Source organism: Loxodonta africana, chromosome 7 (assembly GCF_030014295.1).
Source record: "Loxodonta africana isolate mLoxAfr1 chromosome 7, mLoxAfr1.hap2, whole genome shotgun sequence".
Classification (NCBI taxonomy): domain Eukaryota; kingdom Metazoa; phylum Chordata; class Mammalia; order Proboscidea; family Elephantidae; genus Loxodonta; species Loxodonta africana.
The window spans coordinates 17,245,686-17,269,040 of NC_087348.1; the positions used below are offsets into that span (position 1 = coordinate 17,245,686).

Consider the following 23,355-nt stretch of genomic DNA (forward strand, 5'->3'; position numbering starts at 1 on the left):
TCTGCTTCCCCAGAACCCAAATAGCTCTCACTCCTTTACCAGTGGTTACAATTTGCTCTTTTTCTCCATCCACCCACCTGCTCCTCCAGCCACATGCCCAGCCGCACCCCCCAACGTTAACTATGTTCAGGTGCAGCATCACAGCGGCACACAGTTCCACTGGTTCCAGGTACAGGGCAGGATGATATGGTTCAGATTGTGATTCAGTCTTTGTACAGCTTTGTTGCTCTTGTCTGTGTGAAAATAGACGGGGAGGCCAAGTTTGAGAAGAGCCTGGAGATGGTGATAGGCGACATGGGAAGCAAGGCCTTGTTCCCGGTACTCAGGCACGGTACCTCCCATCCTTGTCTCTCCAGTCTGATCCATCAAGGCCCAGGACACAGGGGTCCCTTTGGGCCCCAAAAGACAATACGTGGGGAAGGTCTGGATACAGCGCTCAATAAATCTCTGACTGTCCTCATTGCCACCGAAGAGCCAAACTTTATTCACTAAGGCAGCGTGGGTGACATCCAACGATGAGGGCTTAAACAGCTCTTGGTTGCTGTGGAGAGGCCAAGAGAAAAGGAAAGCTCATGAGTATGAATTTTGTAAGGAGCCCTGGTAGTGCACTCAGCTGCTAACCAAAAGATTGGTGGCTCGAATTCACTCAACAGCGATTCAGGAAAAAGACTTGGTGATCAGATGGAGTACAGTTCTACTCTGTAACACATGGGGTCACCATGAGTTGGAATCCACTTGACGGCAACAGGTTTTATGAAGTTTTACAATTGCTCTTACCGCTATTGTCTTGAGAGACAGAGCAGGCAGAGGAAATAGCAAGTGCAAAGTCCTGGAGTATGGATGAGCGTGTGGTAACAGAAAAACAGAAAGAAGGCCAGTGTTGTTGGAGGGAATGAGCAGAAAGGACAAGACAGGTTGAAGAAGTAGACAGAGGCCTGATTTGATAGCCTTGAAGCAGAAAGCAGGGAAAGAAGTTAGGGGGCTCCTTTAGTAGTCAGAGGTACATGTAATGCAGAGTAACTTTTATCACACTCACATGGCCTTGGTTCTGCCACTCACGGGTGATAAGTTCTTTGCATCCAGCAAAGAAGGAACCAGTTTCCTCAGTGTCTCAGGCGCCATATAGAGGATGCGTTGTGTGTGCTTGACCTCGAACCGTTTAGTAGCTGCAAGACTTTGTATCACCTCATTCAGGCTGGACTGTGAACCTAGACAGGATTATAAGGAGAGATGTAATTGCTCAAGTACATTCTAGGGAGAAGCTCTCCAGTGGAGTAGGAAGTGTCTAGGATTTAAATTCAGAAAAACATGGTTTTGGGGTTGGTGCTGCTGCTCTATGGCTTTAGTATTATGTATTAAGCATTTGTGTCATTTTCCTTGTTTTATACAAGTGGAAACATGCCCAGGGGTTGATTTAGCCACGGTCATGCCATTAATGGCAGCACCAAGACCAGAACCAAGTGTTCCAGTCTGCATAACCATGCAGTTTTGGTAATTAAAAGAGGTGAGTTATAAAGAAAAAGTAGCCAACATCTATGAGCACTTATTCTATTCTCAAAACGGCAAATTTTTGCAGTAATAATCCATAATTTGTCCAAACCTCCCGCTATCCATTTCCTGGGATAGAACCCTAATGCAATGAGGCTTACTGTGGTCATGTGACTTCCTTTCACCAACGGGAGAAAAGTAAATTTGATGTTTGGAGAGGCTTAAAAGTGCTTGCCTGTTGGAGCTTGCCCTCTTTTTCTGCTCTCAGTTACTCTGAAATTCATACCATACAAGTAGGCCTACACTAGCAAACCCTGGTGGCGTAGTGGTTGAGTGCTACAGCTGCTAACCAAAGGGTCGGTGGTTCGAACCCACCAGGTGCTCCTTGGGAACTCTGTGGGGCAGCTCTACTCTGTCCTATAGGGCCAGTATGAATCAGAATAGGCTCCACAACAGTGGGTGGCGGGTACACTAGGATACCTGAGAACCTACATATACTAGCCTACATGGGGCTTTATCACCCTGTCACCACAGCCAACAGCTGGCACTAACTGACAGCCAGAACAATCATTCAAACATGTGAGTGAGGTCACATTATAGCAACCAGCCCATACTCCACCCACCACCTGACCACAACTGCATGAGTAAACCCAGGAATACCAGCCAAAGCCCAGCCTAATCGCTGATTTGCAGAAATTTAAGAATCAGCAATTGTTGATTTAACTTTTGGGGTGGTTTTTCTATGCTGCAAAAGCTAACTGATATATTCAGGTATTGTGCTAAGCTCTTCCTATTCAAGATTTCACTTCACTGAAGTTTTCTTAAAACCAAACAATAGATTAGCTTAACTAGTAAAGAATGTCTGCCTTGTGCTTTTTTTTTTAATTTTCATTGTGTGTTAAGTGAGAGTTTACAAACCAAGTCAGTCTCTCATACAAAAACTTATGTACACCTTGTTATGTTCTCCTAGTTTCTCTCCCACTAATGAAACAGCACACTTCTCCCCTCCACTCTCTGTTTTCGTGTCCATTTGGCCAGCTTCTGACTCCCTCTGTCCTCTCATCTCCTCTCCAGACAGGAGCTGCCCACATAGTCTCATATGTCTACTTGATCCAAGAAGCTCACTCTTCACCAGTATCATTTTCTATCCCATAGTCTGATCCAATCCCTGTCTGAAGAGTTGGCTAAAGGAATGGTTCCTCTCTTGGGCTAACAGAAGGTCTGTGGACCATGAAATCTGGGGTCCTTCTAGTCTCAGTCAGACCATTAAGTCTGGTCTTTTTACAAGAATTTGAGGTCTGCAGCCCACTACTCTCCTGCTCCCTCAGGGGTTCTCTGTCTTGTTCCCTGTCAGGGCAGCCATCAGTTGTAGCCAGGCACCATCTACTTCTGGTCTCCGGCTGATGTAGTCTCTGATTCATGTGGACATTTCTGCCTCTTGGACTCATAATTACCTTGTGTCTTTGGTGTTCTTCCTCCTTTGCTCCAGGTGGGTTGAGACCCATTGACCCATCTTAGATGGCTGCTTGCTAGCATTTAAGACCCCAGATGCCACTCTCCAAAGCGAGATGCAGAACGTTTCCTTAATAGATTTTATTATGCAACTTGATTTCAATGTCCCCTGAAACCATGGTCCCCAAACTCCTGCCCCTGCTACATTGGCCTTCAAACTGTTCAGTTTATTCAGGAAACTTCTTTGCTTTTGGTTTAGTCCAGTTGTGCTGACCTCTTCTGTATTATGTGTTGTCTTTCCCTTTCCCTAAAATACTTCTTATCTACTATCTAATTAGTGAAAACCCCTCTCCCTCACTCCCTCCCCACTCAAATGATATTTTCTTCTCTGTTTAAACTATTTTTTGAGTTCTTAAAATAGTGGTCTCATACAATATTTGCCCTTTTGCAACTAACGAATTTCACTCAGCATAATGCCTTCTAGGTTCCTCCATGCTGTAAAATGTTTCACAGATTCATCATTGTTCTTTATTGATGCGTAGTATTCCATTGAGTGAATATGCCATAATTTATTTACCCATTTGTCCACTGATGGGCACCTTGGGTGATTCCATCTTTTTACTATTCTAAACAGTGCTGCAATGAACATCAGTGTTCATATATCTGTTCGTGTAAAGGCTCTTATTTCTCTAGGATATATTCCAAGGGGTGGGATTGTTGAATTGTAGGGTATTTCTAATTCTAGCTTTTTAAGGAAGCACCAAATTGATTTCCAAAGTGGTTGTGCCATTTTACATTCCCACCAGCAGCATATAAGTTTTCCAATCTTTCCACAACCTCTCCAACATTGATTATTTTGTGTTTTTTGGATTAATGCCAACCTTGTTGGAGTGAGATGGAATCTCATTGTAGTTTTGATTTGCATTTCTCTTTTTTTTTTTTAATGGCTAATGCTCGTGAGCATTCCCTCCTGTATCTGTTAGCTACCTGAACGTCCTCTTTAGTGAAGTGCCTGTTCATATCCTTTGCCCATTTTTTAATTTGATTATTTGTCTTTTTCTACTTGAGTTTTTGCCGTATCCTGTAGATTTTAGAGATCAGACGCTGATGGCAAGTGTCATAGCGAAAAACTTTTTCCCTGTCTGTAGGTTTTGTAGGTAATCGTTTTACTCTTTTGGTGAAGTCTTTGGATGACCAGGGGTGTTTGATTTTTAGGGGCTCGCAGTCTTCTAGTTTCTGTTCTGCATTGTTAGCAATGTTTTCTATAGTGTTTATGCCATGTATTAGGGCTCCTAGCACTGTCCCCATTTTCTCTTCCATGGTATTAACCTTTTTAGATTTTGTATTTAGGTCTTTGATCCATTGTTAGTTTTTGCGCATGGTGTGAGGTATGGGTCTTGTTTCATTTTTTTGCAGATTGCTATTCAGTTATGCCAGCCCCTTTTCTTAAAGAGACTGTCCTTTCCCCATTTAACTGACTTTGTCAAATATCAGCTGCTTATATATGGATGGATTCATGTCTGGATTCTCAATTCTGTTTCATTGGCCTCTGTATCTGTTGTTGTACTAATACGAGGCTGTTTTGACTACTGCAGCAGTATAATAGGTTCTAAAATCAGGTAGAGTGAGGTCTCTCAGTTTGTTCTTCTTTGTCTGTAATTGTTTACTTATCTGGGGCCTCTTTCCCTTCCATAAAAAGTTCGTGATTTGTTTCTCCATCTCATTAAAAAATGTCGTTGGAATTTGGATCAGACTTGCATTGTGTCTATAGATCGCTTTTGGTAGAATGAGCATTTTTAGAATGTTAAGTCTTCCCATCCACGAGCAAGGTGTGTTTTTCCACTTATGTAGGTCTCTTTTGGTTTTTTGCTGTAGTGTCTTGTAGTTTTCATTGTACAGGTCTTTAATGTCTCTGGTAAGATTTATTCCTAAGTATTTTATCTTCTTGGGGGTTACTGTAAATGGTATAGATTCGGTGATTTGCTCCTCGATGTTCTTTTTGCTGGTGTAGAAAATCCAACAGATTTTCAAATGTTTATACCGTATCTTGATTCTCTGCTGAGCTCTCCTATTGGTTTCAGTAGTTTTCTTGAGGATTATTTAGGGTTTTCTGTCTGTATGATCATGCCATCTGCACATAGAGATACTTTTACTTCTTTCCTACCAATCTGGATGCCCTTTATTTCTTTATCTAGCCTAATTGCTCTGGCTAGGACCTCCAGCAAAATGTTGAATAAAAGTTGTGAGAAAGGGCATCCTTGTCTGATTCCTGATCTCGAGGGGAATGCTTTCAGACTCTCTTCATTTAGGATGATGTTGGCTGTTGGCTTTGTATAAATGCCCTTTATTATGTTGAGGAATTTTCCTTGTATTCCTATTTTGCTGAGACTTTTTACCACGAATGGGTGTTGAACTTTGTCAAATGCCTTTTCTGCATCAATTGATAAAATAATGTGGTGCTTCTCTTTTATTTATAGCATAAAAAAAAAAATATGGATCATATTAATTGTTCTTCTAATGTTGAATCATCCCTACATATGAATCTAGCTTGGCCATGGAGAGTTATTATTATTATTTTTTTGATATGTTGTTGAATTCTATTGGCTAGAATTTTGTTGATGATTTTTGCTTCTAAGTTCATGAGCCTTCTTTTTTGCCAATGCCTTCAGAGCAGCTTGGACTTCTTCCTTCAGTACCATTGGTTCCTGATCACATGCATTAGCATTCTGCTTGTACTACTCCTAAGACAGATTTGTTTGTTCGTTTGGCAGTCCATGGTATACTCAATATTCTTCGCCAACACCGCAATTCAAAGGCGTCAACGCTTCTAGAGTCTTCCTTATTCATTTTCCAGCTTTCACATGCATATGATGCAATTGAAAATACCATGGCTTGAGTCAGGTGCACCTTAGCCTTCAAGGTGATATCTTTGCTCTTCAACACTTTATAGAGGTCCTTTGCAGCAGATTTACCCAGTGCAATGTGAATCTTGATTTCTTGACTGCTGCTTCCATGGCCGTTGAATGTGGATCCAAGTGAAATGAAATCCTTGACAACTTCAATCTTTTCTCCATTTATCATGATGTTGCTCACTGGTCCAGTTGTGAGGTTTTTGTTTTCTTTATTTTGAGAGGCAATCCATAATGAAGGCTATGTCTTTGATCTTCATTACTAAGTGCTTCAAGTCCTCTTCACTTTCAGAAAGCAAGGTTGTGTCATCTGCATAATACAGGTTGTTAATGAGTCTTCCTCCAATCCTGATGCCCCGTTCTTCTTCATATAGTCCAGTTGCTCCTATTATTTGCTCAGCATGCAGATTGAATAGGTAAGGTGAAAGAATACAACCCTGATATACACCTTTCCTGACTTTAAACTGATCAGTATCCCCTTGTTCTGTCCAAACAACTGCCTCTTAATCTATGTAAAGATTCCTCATGAGCATAATTAAGGGTTCTGGAATTCCCATTCTTCTCAAGGGTATCCATAATTTGTTACTATCCACACAGTTGAATGCCTTTGCATAGCCAATAAAACACAGCTAAACATCTTTCTGGCATTCTCTGCTTTCAGCCAGGATCCATCTAACATCAGCAATGATATCCCTGGTTCCGTGTCCTCTTCTGAAACTGGCCTGAATTTCTGGCAGTTCCCTGTTGATACACTGCTGCAGCCATTTTTCAATGATCGTCAGCAAAATTTTGCTTGCATGTGATATCAATGATATCGTTCTATAATTTCCACATTTGGCTGGATCACCTTTCTTGGGAATAGGCATAAATATGGATCTCTTCCCCTCAGTTGGCCAGGAAGCTGTCTTCCATATTTCTTGGCATAGACAAGTGAGCACCTCCAGCGCTGCATCTGTTTGTTGAAACATCTCAATTGATATTCCATCAATTCCTGGAGCCTTGTTTTTCGCCAGTGTCTTCAGAGGAGCTTGAACTTCTTCCTTCAGTACCATCGGTTCTTGATCATATGCCACCTCTTAAAAATGGTTGAACGTTGACTAATTCTTTTTGGTATAATGACTCTGTGTATTCCTCCCATCTTCTTTGGATGCTTCCTGTGTCGTTTAATATTTCCCCCATAGAATCCTTCACTATTACAACTTGAGGCTTGAATTTTTCCTTCAGTTCTTTCGGCTTGAGAAACGCCGAGCATGCTCTTCCCTTTTGGTTTTCCATCTCCAACTCTTTGCACAAGTCAGTATAATACTTTACTTTGTCTTCTCGAGCTGCCCTTTGAAATCTTCTGTTCAGTTCTTTTACTTCATCAATTCTCCCTTTTCGTTTAGCTGCTCGAAGTTTGAGAGCAAGTTTCAGAGTCTCCTATGACATCCATCTTGGTCTTTTCTTTCTTTCCTGTCTTTTCAATGACCTCTTGCTTTCTTCATGGATGATGTCCTTGATGTCATTCCACAACTTGTCTGGTCTTTGGTCACGAGCATTCAATGTATCATTTGTATTTTTCAAATGGTCTCTAAATTCAGGTGGGATATACTCAAGGTCATATTTTGGCTCTCGTGGACTTGCTCTGATTTCCTTCAGTTTCAGATTGAACTTGCATGTGAGCAATTGATGGTCTGTTCCACAGTCGACCCCTGGCCTTGTTCTGACTGAGGATATTGAGCTTTTGCATTGTCTCTTTCCACAGATGTAGTCAATTTGATTTCTGTGTGTTTCATCTGGCAAGGGCCATGTGTATAGTCACCATTTATGTTGGTGAAAGAAGGTATTTGCAATGAAGAAGTCATTGTGACTTGTGAAATTCTATCATTTGATCTCTGGCATTGTTTCTATCACCAAAGCCATATTTTCCAACTACTGATCCTTCATCTTTGTTTCTAACTTTCGCATTCCAATCACCAGTAATTATCAATGCATCTTGATTGCATGTTCAACCAATTTCAGACTGCAGCAACTGATAAAAGTCTTCTATTTCTTCATCTTTGGCCCTAGTGTTTGGTGCATTAATTTAAATAATAGCCATATTAGTTTGTCTTCCTTGTAGGCGTGTGGATATTATCCTATCTCTGACAGCATCGTACTTTAGGATAGATCTTGAAATGTTCTTTTTGACAATGAATGCAACACCATTCCTCTTCAAGCTGTCATCCCCAGTATAGTAGACTATAGGATTGTCTGATTCGAAATGGCCAATACCAGCCCAGTTCAGCTCACTAATGCCTAGGATATGATGTTTGTGCGTTCCATTTCATTTTTGAAGATTTCCAATTTTCGTAGATTCATACTTTGTACATTTCAGGTTCCAATTATTAATGGATGTTTGCAGCTATTTCTTCTCATTTTGAGTCTTTCCACATCAGCAAATGAAGGTCCCAAAAGCTTTACTCTAACAACGTCATTAAGGTCGGCTCTGCATTGAGGGGAAACCCTGGTAGCATAGTGGTTAAGTGCTACGGCTGCTAACCAAAGGGTCGACAGTTCGAATCTGCCAGGTGCTCCTTGGAAACTCTGTGGGGCAGTTCTACTCTGTCCTATATGGTCGCTATGAGTCAGAATTGACTCATCAGCACTGGGTTTGGGTGGGTTCTACATTGAGGAGGCAACTGTTCCCCAGTCATCAATTGAGTGCCTTCCAACCTGGAGGGCTCATCTTCCAGCACTATATCAGACAATCTTCCACTACTATTCCTAAGGGTTTCACTGGCTAATGTTTTTCAGAAGTAGACTGCCGTGTCCTTCTTCCTAGTCTGTCTTAGTCTGGAAGCTCAGCTGAAACCTGTCCTCCATAGGTGACCCTGCTGGTATCTGAATACTGTTGGCATAGCTTTCAGCATCACATCACACGCAAGCTCCCACAATAGGACAAACTGACAGACACGTGGGGGCATTGGTGAAAAACAAGCATTGAAATTATGGTAGAACTCTGCAGTGAAGCCATCTGGGCCTGGGCTTTTTATTTTGTTGGGTGTTTTTTGATTATCTTTTCAATCTCTTCTTTTGTTATGGGTCTATTTAGTTGTTCTACCTCTGTTTGTGTTAGTTTAGGTAGGCAGTGTTTTTCTAGGAACTCATTCATTTCTTCTAGGTTTGCAAATTTGTTAGAGCACAATTTTTTGTGGTAATATGATATGATTCTTTTAATTTCAGTTGGGTCCATTGTAATATCATCCATCTCATTTCTTATTGGCTCTATTTGCTTCCTGTCCTGCTTTTTTTTTTCTGTTTGGCTGATGGTTTATCAATTTTGTTAATTTTTTTCAAAGAACCAGCTTTTGGTCTTGTAACTCTCTCAAATTGTTTTTCTATTTTCTATTTCTTTTGATTCTGCTCTAATTTTTATTATTTGCTTTCTTCTGGTGCCTTAGGGTTTCTTTTGTTGCTCTCTGTTCAAGTTGTAGGGATAATTCTTTGATTTTGGCCCTTTCTTCTTTATGGATGTGTGCATTTTTTGATATAAATTGACCTCTGAGCACTGCTTTCAGTATATCCCAAAGGTTCTGATAGGAAGTGTTTTCATTCTCATTGGATTCTATGAATTCCTTTCTGCCACCCTTGATGTCTTCTATAATCCAGTCTTTTTGAGCAGAGTATTGTTCAGTCTCCAAATGATTGATTTCTTTTCCCTGCTTTTTCTGTTATTGATTTCTACACTTATGGTTTTATGGTCAGATAAGATGCTTTGTAATATTTCAATGTTTTGGATTCTGCTAAGACTTGCTTTATGACCTAATATGTCGTCTATTCTAGAGAATGTGCCGTGTGCACTAGAAAGGAAAGTATACTTGGTTACCGTTGAGTGGAGCGTTCTGTATATGTCTATGAGGTCAAGTTGGTTGATTGTGTCATTTAGATCTTCTGTGTCTTTATTGAGCTTCTTTCAGCGAAAGTGGTGTGTTGAAGGCTAATAACTTTGCAACTGTCTATCTCACTTTTCAATGCTGTTAGTGTCTGTTTTTTGTATCTTGCAGCCCTGTCATTGGGTGCATAAATATTAAATATGGTTATATCTTTCTGGCATATTGTCCCTTTAATCATTATATAGTGTCCTTCCTTATCCTTTGTGGTGGACATAACTTTAAAGACTATTTTGTCAAAAATTAATATCCCCTCTCCTGCCCTTTTTTGGTTGTTGTTACCTTTATATATATTTTCCCCATTCTTTGAGTTTTAGTTTGTTTGTGTCTCTAAGTCTGAAGTGTGTCTCTTGTAGGCAGCATATAGACGGGTGGTGTTTTTTGACTCCATTCTGCCACTCTCTGTCTCTTTATTGGTGCCTTGAGTCCATTTACGTTCAGCATAATTATGGATAGGTATTTTTTATGAGTTTATTTCTGTCATTTTGATGTCGTTTTTGTGTGTTGTTGACAGATTCTTTTTCCTGCTTAATTTTTTCTGCTGAGTAGTTTATCTTTATATATCGCTTTTTCCTTCTTACTCATTGCTGTTGATTTTGTTTCTACTGAGTCTATATTTATTTCTTGTATTTTATCTTGATAAGTAGGATAGTTACTCTCTTTTGTGGTTACCTTAATACTTACCCCTATTTTTCTAAGTTTAAACCTAACTTTTATTTCTTTATACCGCCTTGTCTTCCTCTCCACATGAAACATCTATGACTACATTTCTTAGTCCCTCTTTATGGTTTTAATGCTGACTTTTTTTACATAATAACATCGCTGTTTCCTGGTTTTGAGCTTTTTTTATCTTGATTTATTTTTGTGATTTCTCTGTCTTGGTTGACATCTGATTGCTCTGTCCAGTGTTTTGCTCTTGGGTTGATACCTAATGTTATTGATTTTCCAACTAAAGAACTCCTTTTAGTATTTCTTGTAGTTTTGGTTTGGTTTTTACAAATTCCCTGAACTAGTGCTTATCTGGAAATGTCTTAATTTCACCTTCGTATTTAAGAGTCAGTTATTCTTGGACCCCTGTGTGTTCCTTTGCAAGTTCTCAGTACTGCCTAATCTCCTTCCTGATCTCGTTCCTGCTGTCCTGAAGAGTTCTGTATATTAATCTTTTGTATTCTGCATCTGGTAATTCTAGGAAAGTACCTTCATCCAGAAGATCCCTTGATTCTTTTTCATGAGAGCTTGTTGAGGGGATCATGGTCTGCTTCTTTATGTGATTTGATATTGACTGTTGTCTGCGAGCCATCTATAAGTTATTGTATTAGTTTATTTTATGTTTGCTGACTGTATCTTAGCTTCTTGCTCTGTTTTGTTTTGATATGCCCAAATGCATTGCTTGACTGAGTTAGCTGGATTATTTTTGCCTTTGTAGCTCTAACATCCTGTCACCAGATGGCTTGAACTCTTATCAGGTATATCGGCCTAAAAAAAAAAAATCTGCCTAGGAGTCCACTTACTTTTCTTGTATGAATTCAGCTCAGGTGTCCAGTTAGTTGGTCATCAAGTGTGTGGTACACACTCTCTCCTACAGTCTTAGAGGGGCAGGAGTGATGGATGTAGGTACCAGTATCTGGTTGTAGCAGGCATCATGCTCCAAACAAGGAAGGGGATTGACAACTATCCCCCTAGTGTTTGTGAGGAAAGCACATCCCTGTTGCCTAGAGCGCACAGGTGGGTGGGTTTTGCAGATGGACCATGGGCACCCAATGCATTTGACTGAAAGGGACCAGTTATCCTTGGACCCCTGTCATGGGTGGCTGGGTGGCCTGAGTTGAGTCACCAGTCCTTAGGCCCCTGATGTGGGTAGGTGAGGACCCCGTTTAATAAGCAAAGCAGTGTCAAACATCAAACACCCACCTCTCCACTGCACAGCTGAAATGGTTGCAGTCTGCCAACAAGGGCCTATTCTCCTGAAATAGGCCCACACAGGTTCGTGGAGGGGAGAAAGTTATTCAAAATCAACAGAATATTCATGCCAAATGGGAGCTGCTTCTGTCCTCAGCTACCCAGGTTAGTGGAGCTGGTAGATTATCTTTTTCTCTGTTGTGAATTTGCTCCTTCTCCAAAGCCAGGAGAATGGCTCAGGGAGCACAGCAGAGCCTATCTCAGGCCCAAGGAAATCAACAGTCACTGAAGCTAACTTGAGGGCTAGGGGCATGGTAAAATATACACCAGTAATTAGCTTTTGCCAAGAGCGCCCTTCTTCTTTGGTTCAGGAGGTGTGAGTGGGCTATGGGGCTGGCTGTTCCTCCCTGAGGAAGGTGCAGCCAAATGGTACCACCAGCCCACCGCAGCCTGAAGGTTCCTGGTGATTCGGTTTTGGCAACTGCTATCTGCTTCTGAACCGTCTCTTCCTTCCCCTGCCATGCGGCATGTTTTCTAACTTTGCCTTTGATGTCCAACGCTCCTAGCTTGTCGTACATATAATCATTCCATGTGGTTTACAGGTCTTTCTTGTAAGAGGGTTCACCAAAAGCGTCTGAACTACTCTGCCATCTTAGGTCCACCCCCTGCATTGTGGTCTTTTGAGATCTATCTCTACGGGACCAAATTGACGACAGAAACTTGGAAGATTAGATAGGAAACTTAGGGGGCAGTAGGTTTATGTTAATGGGGGAGAAGCAACTTGGAATAGGAGGGTGAGAATGGTTGCACAACACAAAGAAGGTAATCAAAGTCACTGAATTGATTCATGTAGAAATTGTTGAATTGGTGTATATTCCACTGTGTACATCCTGAATAATAACAACAAAATAAAATAAATTATTAAAAGAAAAATTTACTTTCATCTTTTTAGTGCCTCTATTTTTTTTTTTTTATGTTTTAGATAAGAAGCCCTGGTGATGCAATGGTTAAGTACTTGGCTCCTATCCAAAAGTTTGGCGGTTCTCCCACTCAGCAGCATCACAGGAAAAAGACCTGGTGATCTGTTCCTTTAAGGATTACAACCTAGGGACTGTATGAGATAGTTCTACTCTATCACATGGGGCCACTATGAGTTGGAATCAACTCAATGCCACACAACAACAACCCAACGTGTTTTAGGTACTACTATTATCCTCACCTTTTTATATGAATTACATGAGCCTCAGAGAGGGTAAATCACTTGGCTAAAATCACATGGAAACCTGGTGGTATGGTGGTTAAGTGCTATGGCTGCCAACCAAAAGGTCAGCAGTTCAAATCCAGGCAGCAAGTTTCAATCACACAGAAAGGAACAGACCTAGGCAGTCTGACTCCAGAGGGCATGTTCATAACCACAATAGTTGTCCTTGGTGACTGGAAGAGTGCTCTATGGTACAATGACCTGTGCTTGTCATTCCAAGAACAGAAGTCCAGATGCAAACTCTGCCCTCACAACTAATCAGCCCCAGGGATCCTGAATATCCTTGCAAAATATATCGTAAGTCATTGGCACCAATAAATTATATTATGGTTCCTTATATGAAACCTGGAGTCCCTGGGTGGTACAAATGGTTAATATTCTCAGCTGTTAACTGAAATTTTGGAGGTTTGAGCCCACCCAGAGGTGCCTCAGAAGAAAGACGTGACAATCTACTTCCAAAAAATCAGCCACTGAAAATCTCATGGAGCATAGTTGTACTCCGACATACATGGAGTTACCTTGAAATGGAGTCTACTTTGTAGCAACTGGTATGTGAAATCTATTCTTTACTAGCTTTGAGGGTTTTTTTTTTTCTTCTTCTTCTTTCCTTTATACATATAGTTGCAGCTGAGTTTAAAAAAAGAAAAGATAGCAGACTGAGAGTCTGGAACTTGTAAGAAGGAGGTACCAATCATAGGGGGGCCTTGCTCAGCACAAACAAGTGAGTCAGCACACATCCCAGGCCTCTTACTCTGGATCTGCAAATGTTGTTTCCAGTTGATGACTTCTGGTGGGTCGAGGAATTTCAGGCAGTTCTTGGGATCCTTGGAGTAGATTTGGTAAGTATTGGTGTAGTGATCAAGATCATCTGTCATCTCCTGTTTGTATTGGAAAGGGGGATAAATCAAATTCATTCTGTTTTATTATTGCGATGCTAGTTTTTGGAATTTCAGTACACTGTGATAATTTTCCAGTACTAAAATATTGGTATTTTTAGGAGTGCATTGCCATTGTTTCTGAATCACTTAAATCATGAGCTCAAGATCAGGGGTCTGCATCAATTGGTCCCAACCTACCTAGAGCAAAGCAGAATGAAAAATGCCAAAGACACAAGGAAAATATTAGTCCAAGAGAAAACAAATGGGCCACATAAACCAGAGACTCCATCAGCCTGAGAGCAGAAGAGCTGAATGGTGCCTGGCTGCCACCCATGACTGCCCTGACAGGGAACAAAACAGAGAGTCCCTGACAGAGCCAGAGAAAAACGGGGTGCAGAACTCAAATTCTAGTGAAAAGAGCAAGCTTAATGGTCTGAATGAGACTGGAGGAACCACAGAATACATGGTTCCTGGACTCTCTGTTAACCTAGAACTAAAACCATTCCCGAAGCCAACTCTTCAGACAAAAAATAGACTGGAGTATAAGACATGAAATGATACTCATGAAGAGTGTGCTACTTAGTTCAGGTAGATACAGGAGACAAAATGGACAGCTCCTGTCCGGAGGCAAGATGAGAAGTCAGAAAGGGATAAGAGCTGGTTGAATGAACAAGGGAAATCCAGGGTGGAAAGGAGGAATGCGTGGTCACATGATAGGAATAACAACTAGGGTTACATAAAGTGTGTGTATAAATATTTGTATGAGAATCTAACATGAGCTGTAACTTTCACCAAAAGCACAATTAAAAAAAAAAAAGTAAAGAAGAGGAAAAAAAGGTGAGAGATTCAAGTGTTAAATTTATCACAGATCTTGGGGGACATCTAACTCAATCTGCATAGCATAGTTTATAAAGAAAATATTCTACATCCTCTTTTGGTGAATAGCATCTTGGACCTTAAAAGCATTTGAGTGGCTATTTAAGATATTCCACTGGTCCCACTCCATCTGGAGTAAGGGAGAATGAAGAAAACCAAGGACAAACCAGAAAGATTCATCCATAGGACTAATGGACCAAAACTACCACAGCCTCCACCAGACTAAAAAAAACTTGTTTCTGTTGAGTCGATTCTCACTCAAGCGAGCCCATAGGACAGAGTAAAAGTGCCCCATAGGGTTTCCAAGGAGAGCCTGGTGGATTCGATCTGCCAACCTTTTGGTTAGCAGCCATAGCTTATAACCACTACACCACTAAGATTTCCCCCAGATTGAGTCCAGCACAATTACATGGTGCCCAGCTAGCACCACTGACTGTTCTAACAGGGATAACAATAAAAAAAATTAGAGCTGGAGAAAAATGTAGGACAAAATTCTAACTCCCAGAAAAGGACCGGACTTCCTGGCTTGACAGTTTTGTCCCCGGACACCCTTTTAACTCAGTACTGAAGTCACTCCTGAGGTTCACTCTTCAGCCAAAGATTAGACAGGCCCATAAAGCAAAACTGGACTAAATAGACACACCAGTCCAGGGCAAAGGTCAAGAACTCCAGAGGGGACAGGAAATCTGGTAATGGGGAACCAAAGGTTGAGAAGGGGAGAGCCTTGACACAGTGTGGGGCTGGCAACCAATGTCACAAAACAGTATGTGTATTGTTTAATGAGAAATTGATTTGCTCTGTAAACCTTTATCTAAAGCACAATAAAAAAAATTTATGATGGATAATTGCAGCAGAATACTGTTTCTCTACACATATAATACATTAAAATTTCAAAGAAAATGCGTAACCATTTGGAAAACACTCTGCTATACCTCCATAATCCTTTACAGGAAGATGATAAAAGCAACCGACAATGAAGACTTCTGTTGCAAGAGTGAATTTTACTACAGCACAAAGTCTTGCAGCTCGTACAAAGGATGAACATGACAGTGTTAAATGTGATGCAGATAAACACGGATTAAAATCTCTGTCTATACAGAACGCAACCAAAGCAAATGAGGACCAATTAGAAAAGCTTCCTTAAAAAATACCATAAATTATCGCCCCAGAAAAACAAACCAACAACTTACTCAGAAAGATCCTCTTAAATCAGTGAATAACCGATGAGATTATTTGGAGGAAGTAGCCCGCAGAAAATACAATCCCAATTAGTATAGAATCAGTGTAGTTGGAAAATGTTGGGCAAAAAATAGATCGACAAGTCAGCAATGATATCGTGGATACATTTTCCATAAGATCAATATAAAATAAAAGATCAAATACTATTGTTTCCTTCCAAGTTTTCTTATTAATGTAAAGTTCTTCATTTTACACATTATTTGACTTAGAGATTTTTAAATTGCATTTTGCTTGTAGCAGAAGCATCCCATTACTATCTTTATAAATTTCTATTTTCACTTGATGTTTTAAAATAAGCTTAAGAATTTTTGTCTTTGAAATGTATTAACAATTTAGCTTTACTACTTTTAAAAAACCTTTACCCAAAACGTACATGAAAATTCTAGCAGTGTAATTTTGCTTTTTTGTTGTTCCCCTAGCTCACTGCGAAGACTCACACCTTCCTGTCTGCTCTTTCTACTGTCTCTGGTTAGAACGCCCTTTTCCTTCTCAGTCAGACAAAAATATATTTACTTACAAAGTCCAGTTCAGATGAAATCTCCACCAAGATGTGTCTCAAACACTCTCCCATCACCTCTACACATCTAGCTTTAATCAGCTTTTGCCTGGACTAGTTCTTTTTTTTTTTTCTTTTGAAATTTTTATTGTACTTTAGATGAAGGTTTACAGAACAAACTAGTTTCTCATTAAACTGTTAGTACACACATCATTCTATGACATTGGTTAACAGCCCCACGACATGTCAACACTCTCCCATCTCAACCATGGGTTCCCTATTACCAGCTTTCCTATTCCGTCATGCCTTCAAGTGCCTGCCCCAGGACTGGTGCACCCTTTTAGTCTTGTTTTGTTCCATGGGCCTGTTCAACCTTTGGCTGAAGGGTAAACCTCGGCAGTGACCTCCTTACTGAGCTAAAAGGGTGTCGGAGGCCATACTCTCAGGGTTTCTCCAGTCTCTGTCAGACCAGCAAGTCTGGTCTTTCTTTGAGAGTAAGAATTTTGTTCTACTTTTTTCTCCAGCTCTGTCTGGGACCCTCTATTGGTATCCCTCTCAGAGCAGTCAGTGGTGGTAGCCAGGCACCATCTGCTTGCACTGGACTCAGTCTGGGGGAGGCCATGATCCATTAGTCCTTTGGACTAATCTTTGCCTTGTATGGACTAGTCCTTTATCTTGTACGTCTTCTGTTCTTGCATATCTCACATCGTGTTTTAAGTTATTTGTTTATCTTCTCTTCTACTGTATGAACTTCTTGATGGCAGGAACTTGTTTCCCATCACCATGGTTCATATCTGTACCCTCAGGGACTGCCATATTGCCAGTCACATGAGAGGCACTCAACAAATAGAAACATTAAAGCATACTCATTCTACATCTGGTGACTTACCTGTTCCTGAGGGCGGACAACCACTGTATTAAAATCTGGCCACTTGTCCACTAAGGCCTTTAACTTGAATGGGTTTCCCTGGTTCATATGGAAGACGGTCCCATAAACCTGCCGCATTCCAAGAAAGTAGGAGAGTTGGCATGTTAGGATGGGATAACAAGGTGCCTTGTGTTTGATCAGAACAATGATTATTTCTATAAAACCATGAAAGTGTGTGGTAGAAAGGGCCAAAGAGGGCATCTAAACCAAATAATCATTCTGTTCTACGTTTTTACCCCAAATGAAAAGAACTTTTTCCTCCATCAAATTGTAAGAATTATACATAGAGTGAAAAAGTCATACCAATAAAAACAAAGATTTAAAAAACACCGCTCTCTATTGATATTCTAATATGATGTTTTTCAGGACTTTATTCATACTCATGGAGATATGCAATTTTACAAAAGCAAAATTACCTGATATATACTGTTTTGCAACTTGAACACACAGTGTGCCCAATGAACACACTGTGGGCACATTTCCATGTTAATATATGCAAACATTTTCAATTATTTTCTAGAGGCTGAATTAAAAAAAAAATTTTTCATCGAGTTTATTCGGACTCATAGTGACCCTATAGGGTAAAGTAGAAATTCCCCATAAAGTTTCAAAGGAGTGGCTGGTGGATTCGAACTGTTGACCTTTTGGTTAGCAGCCTTAGCTCTTAACTACTGCTCCACCAGGGCTTTATAGGATCCCATTATACGGATGCGGAAACCCTGGCGTCATAGTGGTTAAGTGCTACAGCTGCTAACCAAAGGGTCGACAGTTCGAATCTGCCAGGCGCTCCTTGGAAACTCTATGGGGCAGTTCTACTCTGTACTGTAGGGTCGCTATGAGTCAGGGGCGACTGGACAGCACTGGGTTTGGTTAGGTTTTGTTTATATGGATGCATCACAGTTTGTTTATTCCTTTGCCTATTGATGGTCATTTCAGTTGTTTCCAAAATTTCAGTTTAAAACAAATTATTCCTCATAGAACATGCTCGCACAAAATCCATTGCACGGGTACCTAATATTTTCTTAGGAAATCTAGAGGGGTAATTCCTGTCCCAAATGTAATGAGCATATTTAAAACGTTTTAACTTGTACTTCCACATAACCATCTGGAAAGGTTAAATGAACTCCCATCAGCAAATGGAGGCTAAAACCTAGTGCTCAAGAGAATAGGGTTTGGGGTCTTACAGGTTGGATCCATTCTTAGATCCTCACCCTGCAATATAGGACATGCTGTTTAATCTTTTCAAGTATCAGTTTAAGCTTCTCTAATCTCAAGAGGAGCATCAAGATGGGAGAGAGAATGAGAGAGTGCCTGTGGATACTGAAGGTTCTTATGGTCTTGGGTTGTGGAATGCAGCAGTGGATAGCAACATGGACCTCATGACAGGTGTGAACACAAAGCCTCAGCAGATGCCAGCCTGAAAGTATCCCAATGACCAAATACCAAGTAAGATCATGTGCATTTCAATGGTTGCCACAATAGACATATGGTGACCAAGAACTACTCCTGTATCCATCCCTTCTGTCACCCCCCATCCCACATGAATTGTTGATGGTACAGAAGAGAGAAAGAGAAAGGAGAAAACCTTATAAACTTACTGAGTTTATCTGAATTTACGATATTTCCAGCCACTGAGCTCAGAACATAGTGATTCAGGTATCACTGATGTTTGTTAGCTGCTGTCGAGTTGTCCCCTGACTCATGGTGACCCTGTGTTTTACAGAGTAAAGCTGCTCCATCGGGTTGCCTTGGCTGTAATCTTTACAGAGACAGTTCCACAGGCTTTTCTTCTGAGGAGCTGCTGGGTGGGTTCAAACTGTCAACCTTTAGGCTAACACCCGATTATAAACTACCCAGACTCCTCTGTGATTCAGGTGTCTACTATAAATTGAGGCTACCAGAGTTGTCACATGTGATAAAATCTATTCAATATCCAATACTTAGATGAATGAATGGACTGTTACTCAACCATTCCAAAAGTAAGTATTAAGTAACGGTCAGTTGTAGGTTATACCTCCATTAAAAATACCCAGCAACAAACCAACCAACCCATTGTCATCAAGTTGATTCCAAATCATACAAACCTAGAGGACAGAGTAGAACTGCCACATAGAGTTTTCAAAGAGCACCTGGTGGCTTTGAACTGCTGCCCTTTTGGTTAGTAGTCATAGATCTGAACTACTACACCACCAGGTTTTCCTAAAAGTGCCTAGTGTACAAATATTCTAGATTTCCTTTAGGGGCAAATGTATATCTTTAGTATGCAAATAAAGGAGAGGGATGCTATTTTCTCATGCAAATTGAGGAGCCAAGGGAGCTACCTTACCTCACTACGGAGGTGGTTCTCAAAAAGACCCTGCCAATACTATTTCCACACTACTACTACACCTGGATCTGAAGCTGGTTGGCTTTGGAGATGGTTGTGAGAAGCCATCTATTTTCATTTGCTGAACAAACTTCAAATGAACTGGTCCTCAGTTTCAGTTCCGCCTGAGTGTTAAAACACACACATACATGCACACACACACACACACACACACACATGCATGAATTCACTCCCTTTGCAAACATATCATTGCAATGGAAAGACCCATAGTTAAAAATTCTTTTTAAGACTCCTTAATAGATCTAGTTTGTAAATCACAATATTTTGAGGCTAGATAAAATACAATTTGACCTATGACCATGTTCAAGGAACACTCATGACAGTCGATCTCTCACTTGGCAAAAATTCTTTTGCTGAGGAAATTAAACATTAATGTATAATCTCAGTAAGCTTTGGAGAACTTTGGATAAATTTCCAGTGTTGTTAAGAAATGTTTCTTAGGAAAAGGAACAAGGGAATATTTTTTGAATCAGCCAAGAGCAAAAAGCTGTGTTTGGTCTCAGATATACCCATGCTTACAACATATCATTGCAGTTCACTATTTGTGTGGGTATTGGGCAGGTTATGTAACTGAGCTTCCCTTTTTTCATCTGCGACACGGAAGTAATAGAAAATATCTTGTAAAGAAAAAAAAAAAATCCCAAACCCGTTGCCCTTGAGTTGATTCCAGTTTATAACGACCTTCTAGGAGGGAGTAGAACTGCCCCAAAGGGGCAGTAAACTTTATGGAAGCACACTGCCACATTTTTCTCCCTCAGAGTTGCTGGTATATTGGAACCACTGACCTTTCGGTTAGCAGCCAGGCACTTAACCACTGCACCACCAGGGCTCTTTATTTTTTGTAGAAAGATTACGATAATTAAGTGAGAAGGAACATGGGTAATGCCTGGCACAGAACAAGTGTTCAATAAATGTTAGTATGTTTTCCTCCTCCTTCAGAGGAAGTTGCCATTTCTTGCTCCCTTTAGAATGGCCCAGGCTCACCTTTAAAGATTCAGGAAGGCTCTTCCTCAAGGAATTCTCCAGCTTTTGCAGCATCTGGGCTCCTTGCAATGGAAACATGGTAGAGGACACTTCAGCCTGGAGAGCAGACCAAGAAACAAGGAGGAATGAGAAGAGCCAGAGGAAGCTGAGAAACAAGAGTAGCAAATTCTACGCTAATGGCCAGAGTCTCTTCACTGCTGATGCCTTCACTAAAGTCCACACCAGCTCCAAGTAAGGATAAGACTGGCAGAGCACACAGGGGCCTTTTTCCAAATTTCCCTTTCTTACATTTTAATTATTTCCACCCATTAGTTTCACTTTCAGACTAAGAAGCATATTTTTAAAATATGTGTAGAATCTTTTGAAATGAAGTTGTTTTTCAGTGATTCTCCCGATTCTGCCAGGAACAAGCTATGTAACCTTGGGAAGGAGTCCCTGGGTGGTGCAAACAAGTAACTTGTTCTACCGCTAAACAAAGGTTGCAAGTTCGAGTCTATCCAGAGGCATCACAGAAGGCCTGGTGATCTACTTCTGAAAACTGAGCCACTGAAAACCCTACGGAGCACAGTTCTGTTGTGACATGCCTGGGGTCGCCATATGAGTCAGAGTCGACTTGACGACAACTGGTTGATTGGTTGGCTGGAATCTTGGGAAAGTTATTCAGCCTCTTTGTCTAAGTTAACTCACATGTGGGTGGGATAATAGCAGTGTCTAACTCAGAGGTTTTGTGAGGCTTCAATGAGTGAATACATGCAAAGTGTTTAGAAGAATACCTGCCATGTAGTAAGCACTGAACAGTTATTTTATTACTACTACACTCTTCTTCCTTCTTTTTCACTTCCTCTTCCTCTTAATGTCTTCAGTGGCAGACAACCACACTGGGATTCATAGTGGTTCATTGGCTTGCCCTTCTTCTCCATTGAAGGACTGGGATGTATCTTTACATCTGGAGTTGTGCCATGAGATGGTCCCGGAATCCGTGTGGCCTCCTCCTCCTCCAATTTCCTTTGTTCCTCTGTATTCACACCTTCTTCTTCCTCACTTCTATAGGGTTGCTATGAGTCAAAATCGATTGGACAGCAATGGGTATTTTGTTTATTTTCTATGGTGGCACAGTGGTTTAAATGTTTGGCTGCTAACTGAAAGGTCAGAGGTGTGAACCCACCAGGTGCTCCAAAGGAGAAAGATGCAGCAGTCTGCTTCTGTAAAGATTTACATCCTTGGAAACCCTATGGGGCAGCTCTGCTCTGTCCTATAGTGTTGCTTTGAGTCGGAATTTGACTCAACAGCAATGGGTTGTTTCCAGTGGAATCTTGCTGTCAAGAGCCAGAGGTCAAGTTTATATCATAAACTCTGTGTTAATTAATTACTCCCCCAACTCATTAAAAAAGGCTCTGATATGTACTTTGCACTCCAGAAATGCATGTAGTACATCATAATTTATATTAAACACACACACACACACACACACACACACGGGGAAAGTCAGGCAATAAGAAACTGTAGGAAAACAATATGAAAGGAGTCTGACGTTTAGATTACAACTAATAGTGTTTTATGCTTTGGTGAGAAGAGGGTTAAAATTTGAATCTGACCTTTTTGGAAGTCTAAGCAAAGAATGAAATATGATCAGAATAATTTCCATCAGATAAAAACTAAGAGCAGTCGATTCTAGTGATGAAGAGCCTGGACTTGACCTCAGGCAGACCTGAAATCAAATCCTACCTTTTCCACTTCTTAGCTGTGTGATCTTCAGCAAGTTTATTTAATCTCTCCAAGATTTTCTTTACATGCAGTATAACATAGAGACTGGAGTCAGACTGAGCTCATATCACGACTAGGCACTTAGTAACTCTTTGACCTTGTTCAGGTTACTTAGACTAAATGTACTTCAGTTTCCACATTTATTAAATGGGGATGAGAATAATACTATCTATTGCAAAGAGTTAAATGACAGAATGCATCCTAACCCTTAACAGAATGTCTGGCAAAAAGTAGTACTTACTATTATAAGTAATGTTATTATTTGTGGGATATCATTTGCAGTGGTGACCACCTGAATTCTCCCCATCCTGATTTGTTAAAAATTAAGCAGACTTCTGTGAATCAGTTAGAAAACTGAGCAACTATCCATCCATCTGTCCATTCATCCACTTATCCACCCAGTTATCTATTCTTTTATTCAATAAATATTTTGAGTTCTTCCTCTGAGAAACTTCCTGAGCTAGGAGTTTTGGGTATATGATAGATAACACATTAAAGATATGGACCCCGTCCTCTAGGAATTCACAATAAGAGAAATGATACCTGGCTAAAACTAACAATGATATCTGCTAGAAACAACTAAGTCACACATAGGACATGGTGACAGTACATGATGTTTTAAAGCAGCCATTTTCATGTAGGACATTTTGACACGGTCTAAAATATAAACAATTAACATTTTCTTATTAACAAGTCCTATTCCAAACTGGTGTTCTCGGTCTATCACTGAGCCTCACTGGACCTTCGACTTTATCTTTAATCCTCACCCCTGGATCTGTGATATGTACTGCAGTGATTATTAACCAATTGCTGCTGAGTTGATTCAACTCGTGATGACCCCATGTGTGTCAGACACCAAAATCGGTGTCTGATTTTTTGGAAGT

General features: G+C 40.5%; 1 protein-coding gene across 1 annotated transcript; it reads right to left on the bottom strand.

The window, feature by feature from the left end:
* Positions 1 to 479: 479 nt before the first annotated feature.
* Positions 480 to 21,881, bottom strand: LOC135231638 (glycine N-acyltransferase-like). The gene is made up of 4 exons (XM_064288028.1): positions 20,708 to 21,881; positions 17,299 to 17,406; positions 13,672 to 13,798; positions 480 to 1,208 (listed from the first exon to the last, which is right to left on the bottom strand). The coding sequence occupies exons 1-4, from the start codon at positions 20,783 to 20,785 to the stop codon at positions 1,033 to 1,035; spliced, it is 489 nt and encodes a 162-aa protein (XP_064144098.1). The 5' UTR covers positions 20,786 to 21,881; the 3' UTR covers positions 480 to 1,032.
* Positions 21,882 to 23,355: the final 1,474 nt, after the last annotated feature.

Bases quoted from the DNA above. Each gene is read 5' to 3' on its own strand.
- LOC135231638 (XM_064288028.1), bottom strand. From the start codon at position 20,785: ATGTTTCCATTGCAAGGAGCCCAGATGCTGCAAAAGCTGGAGAATTCC. The intron at 17,407-20,707 runs GTGAGCCTGGGC...GGAATGCGGCAG, and splicing joins GCCTTCCTGAATCTTTAAAG to GTTTATGGGACCGTCTTCCA. The intron at 1,209-13,671 runs GTAAGAGGCCTG...AATCCTGTCTAG, and splicing joins ACAACATTTGCAGATCCAGA to GTTCACAGTCCAGCCTGAAT.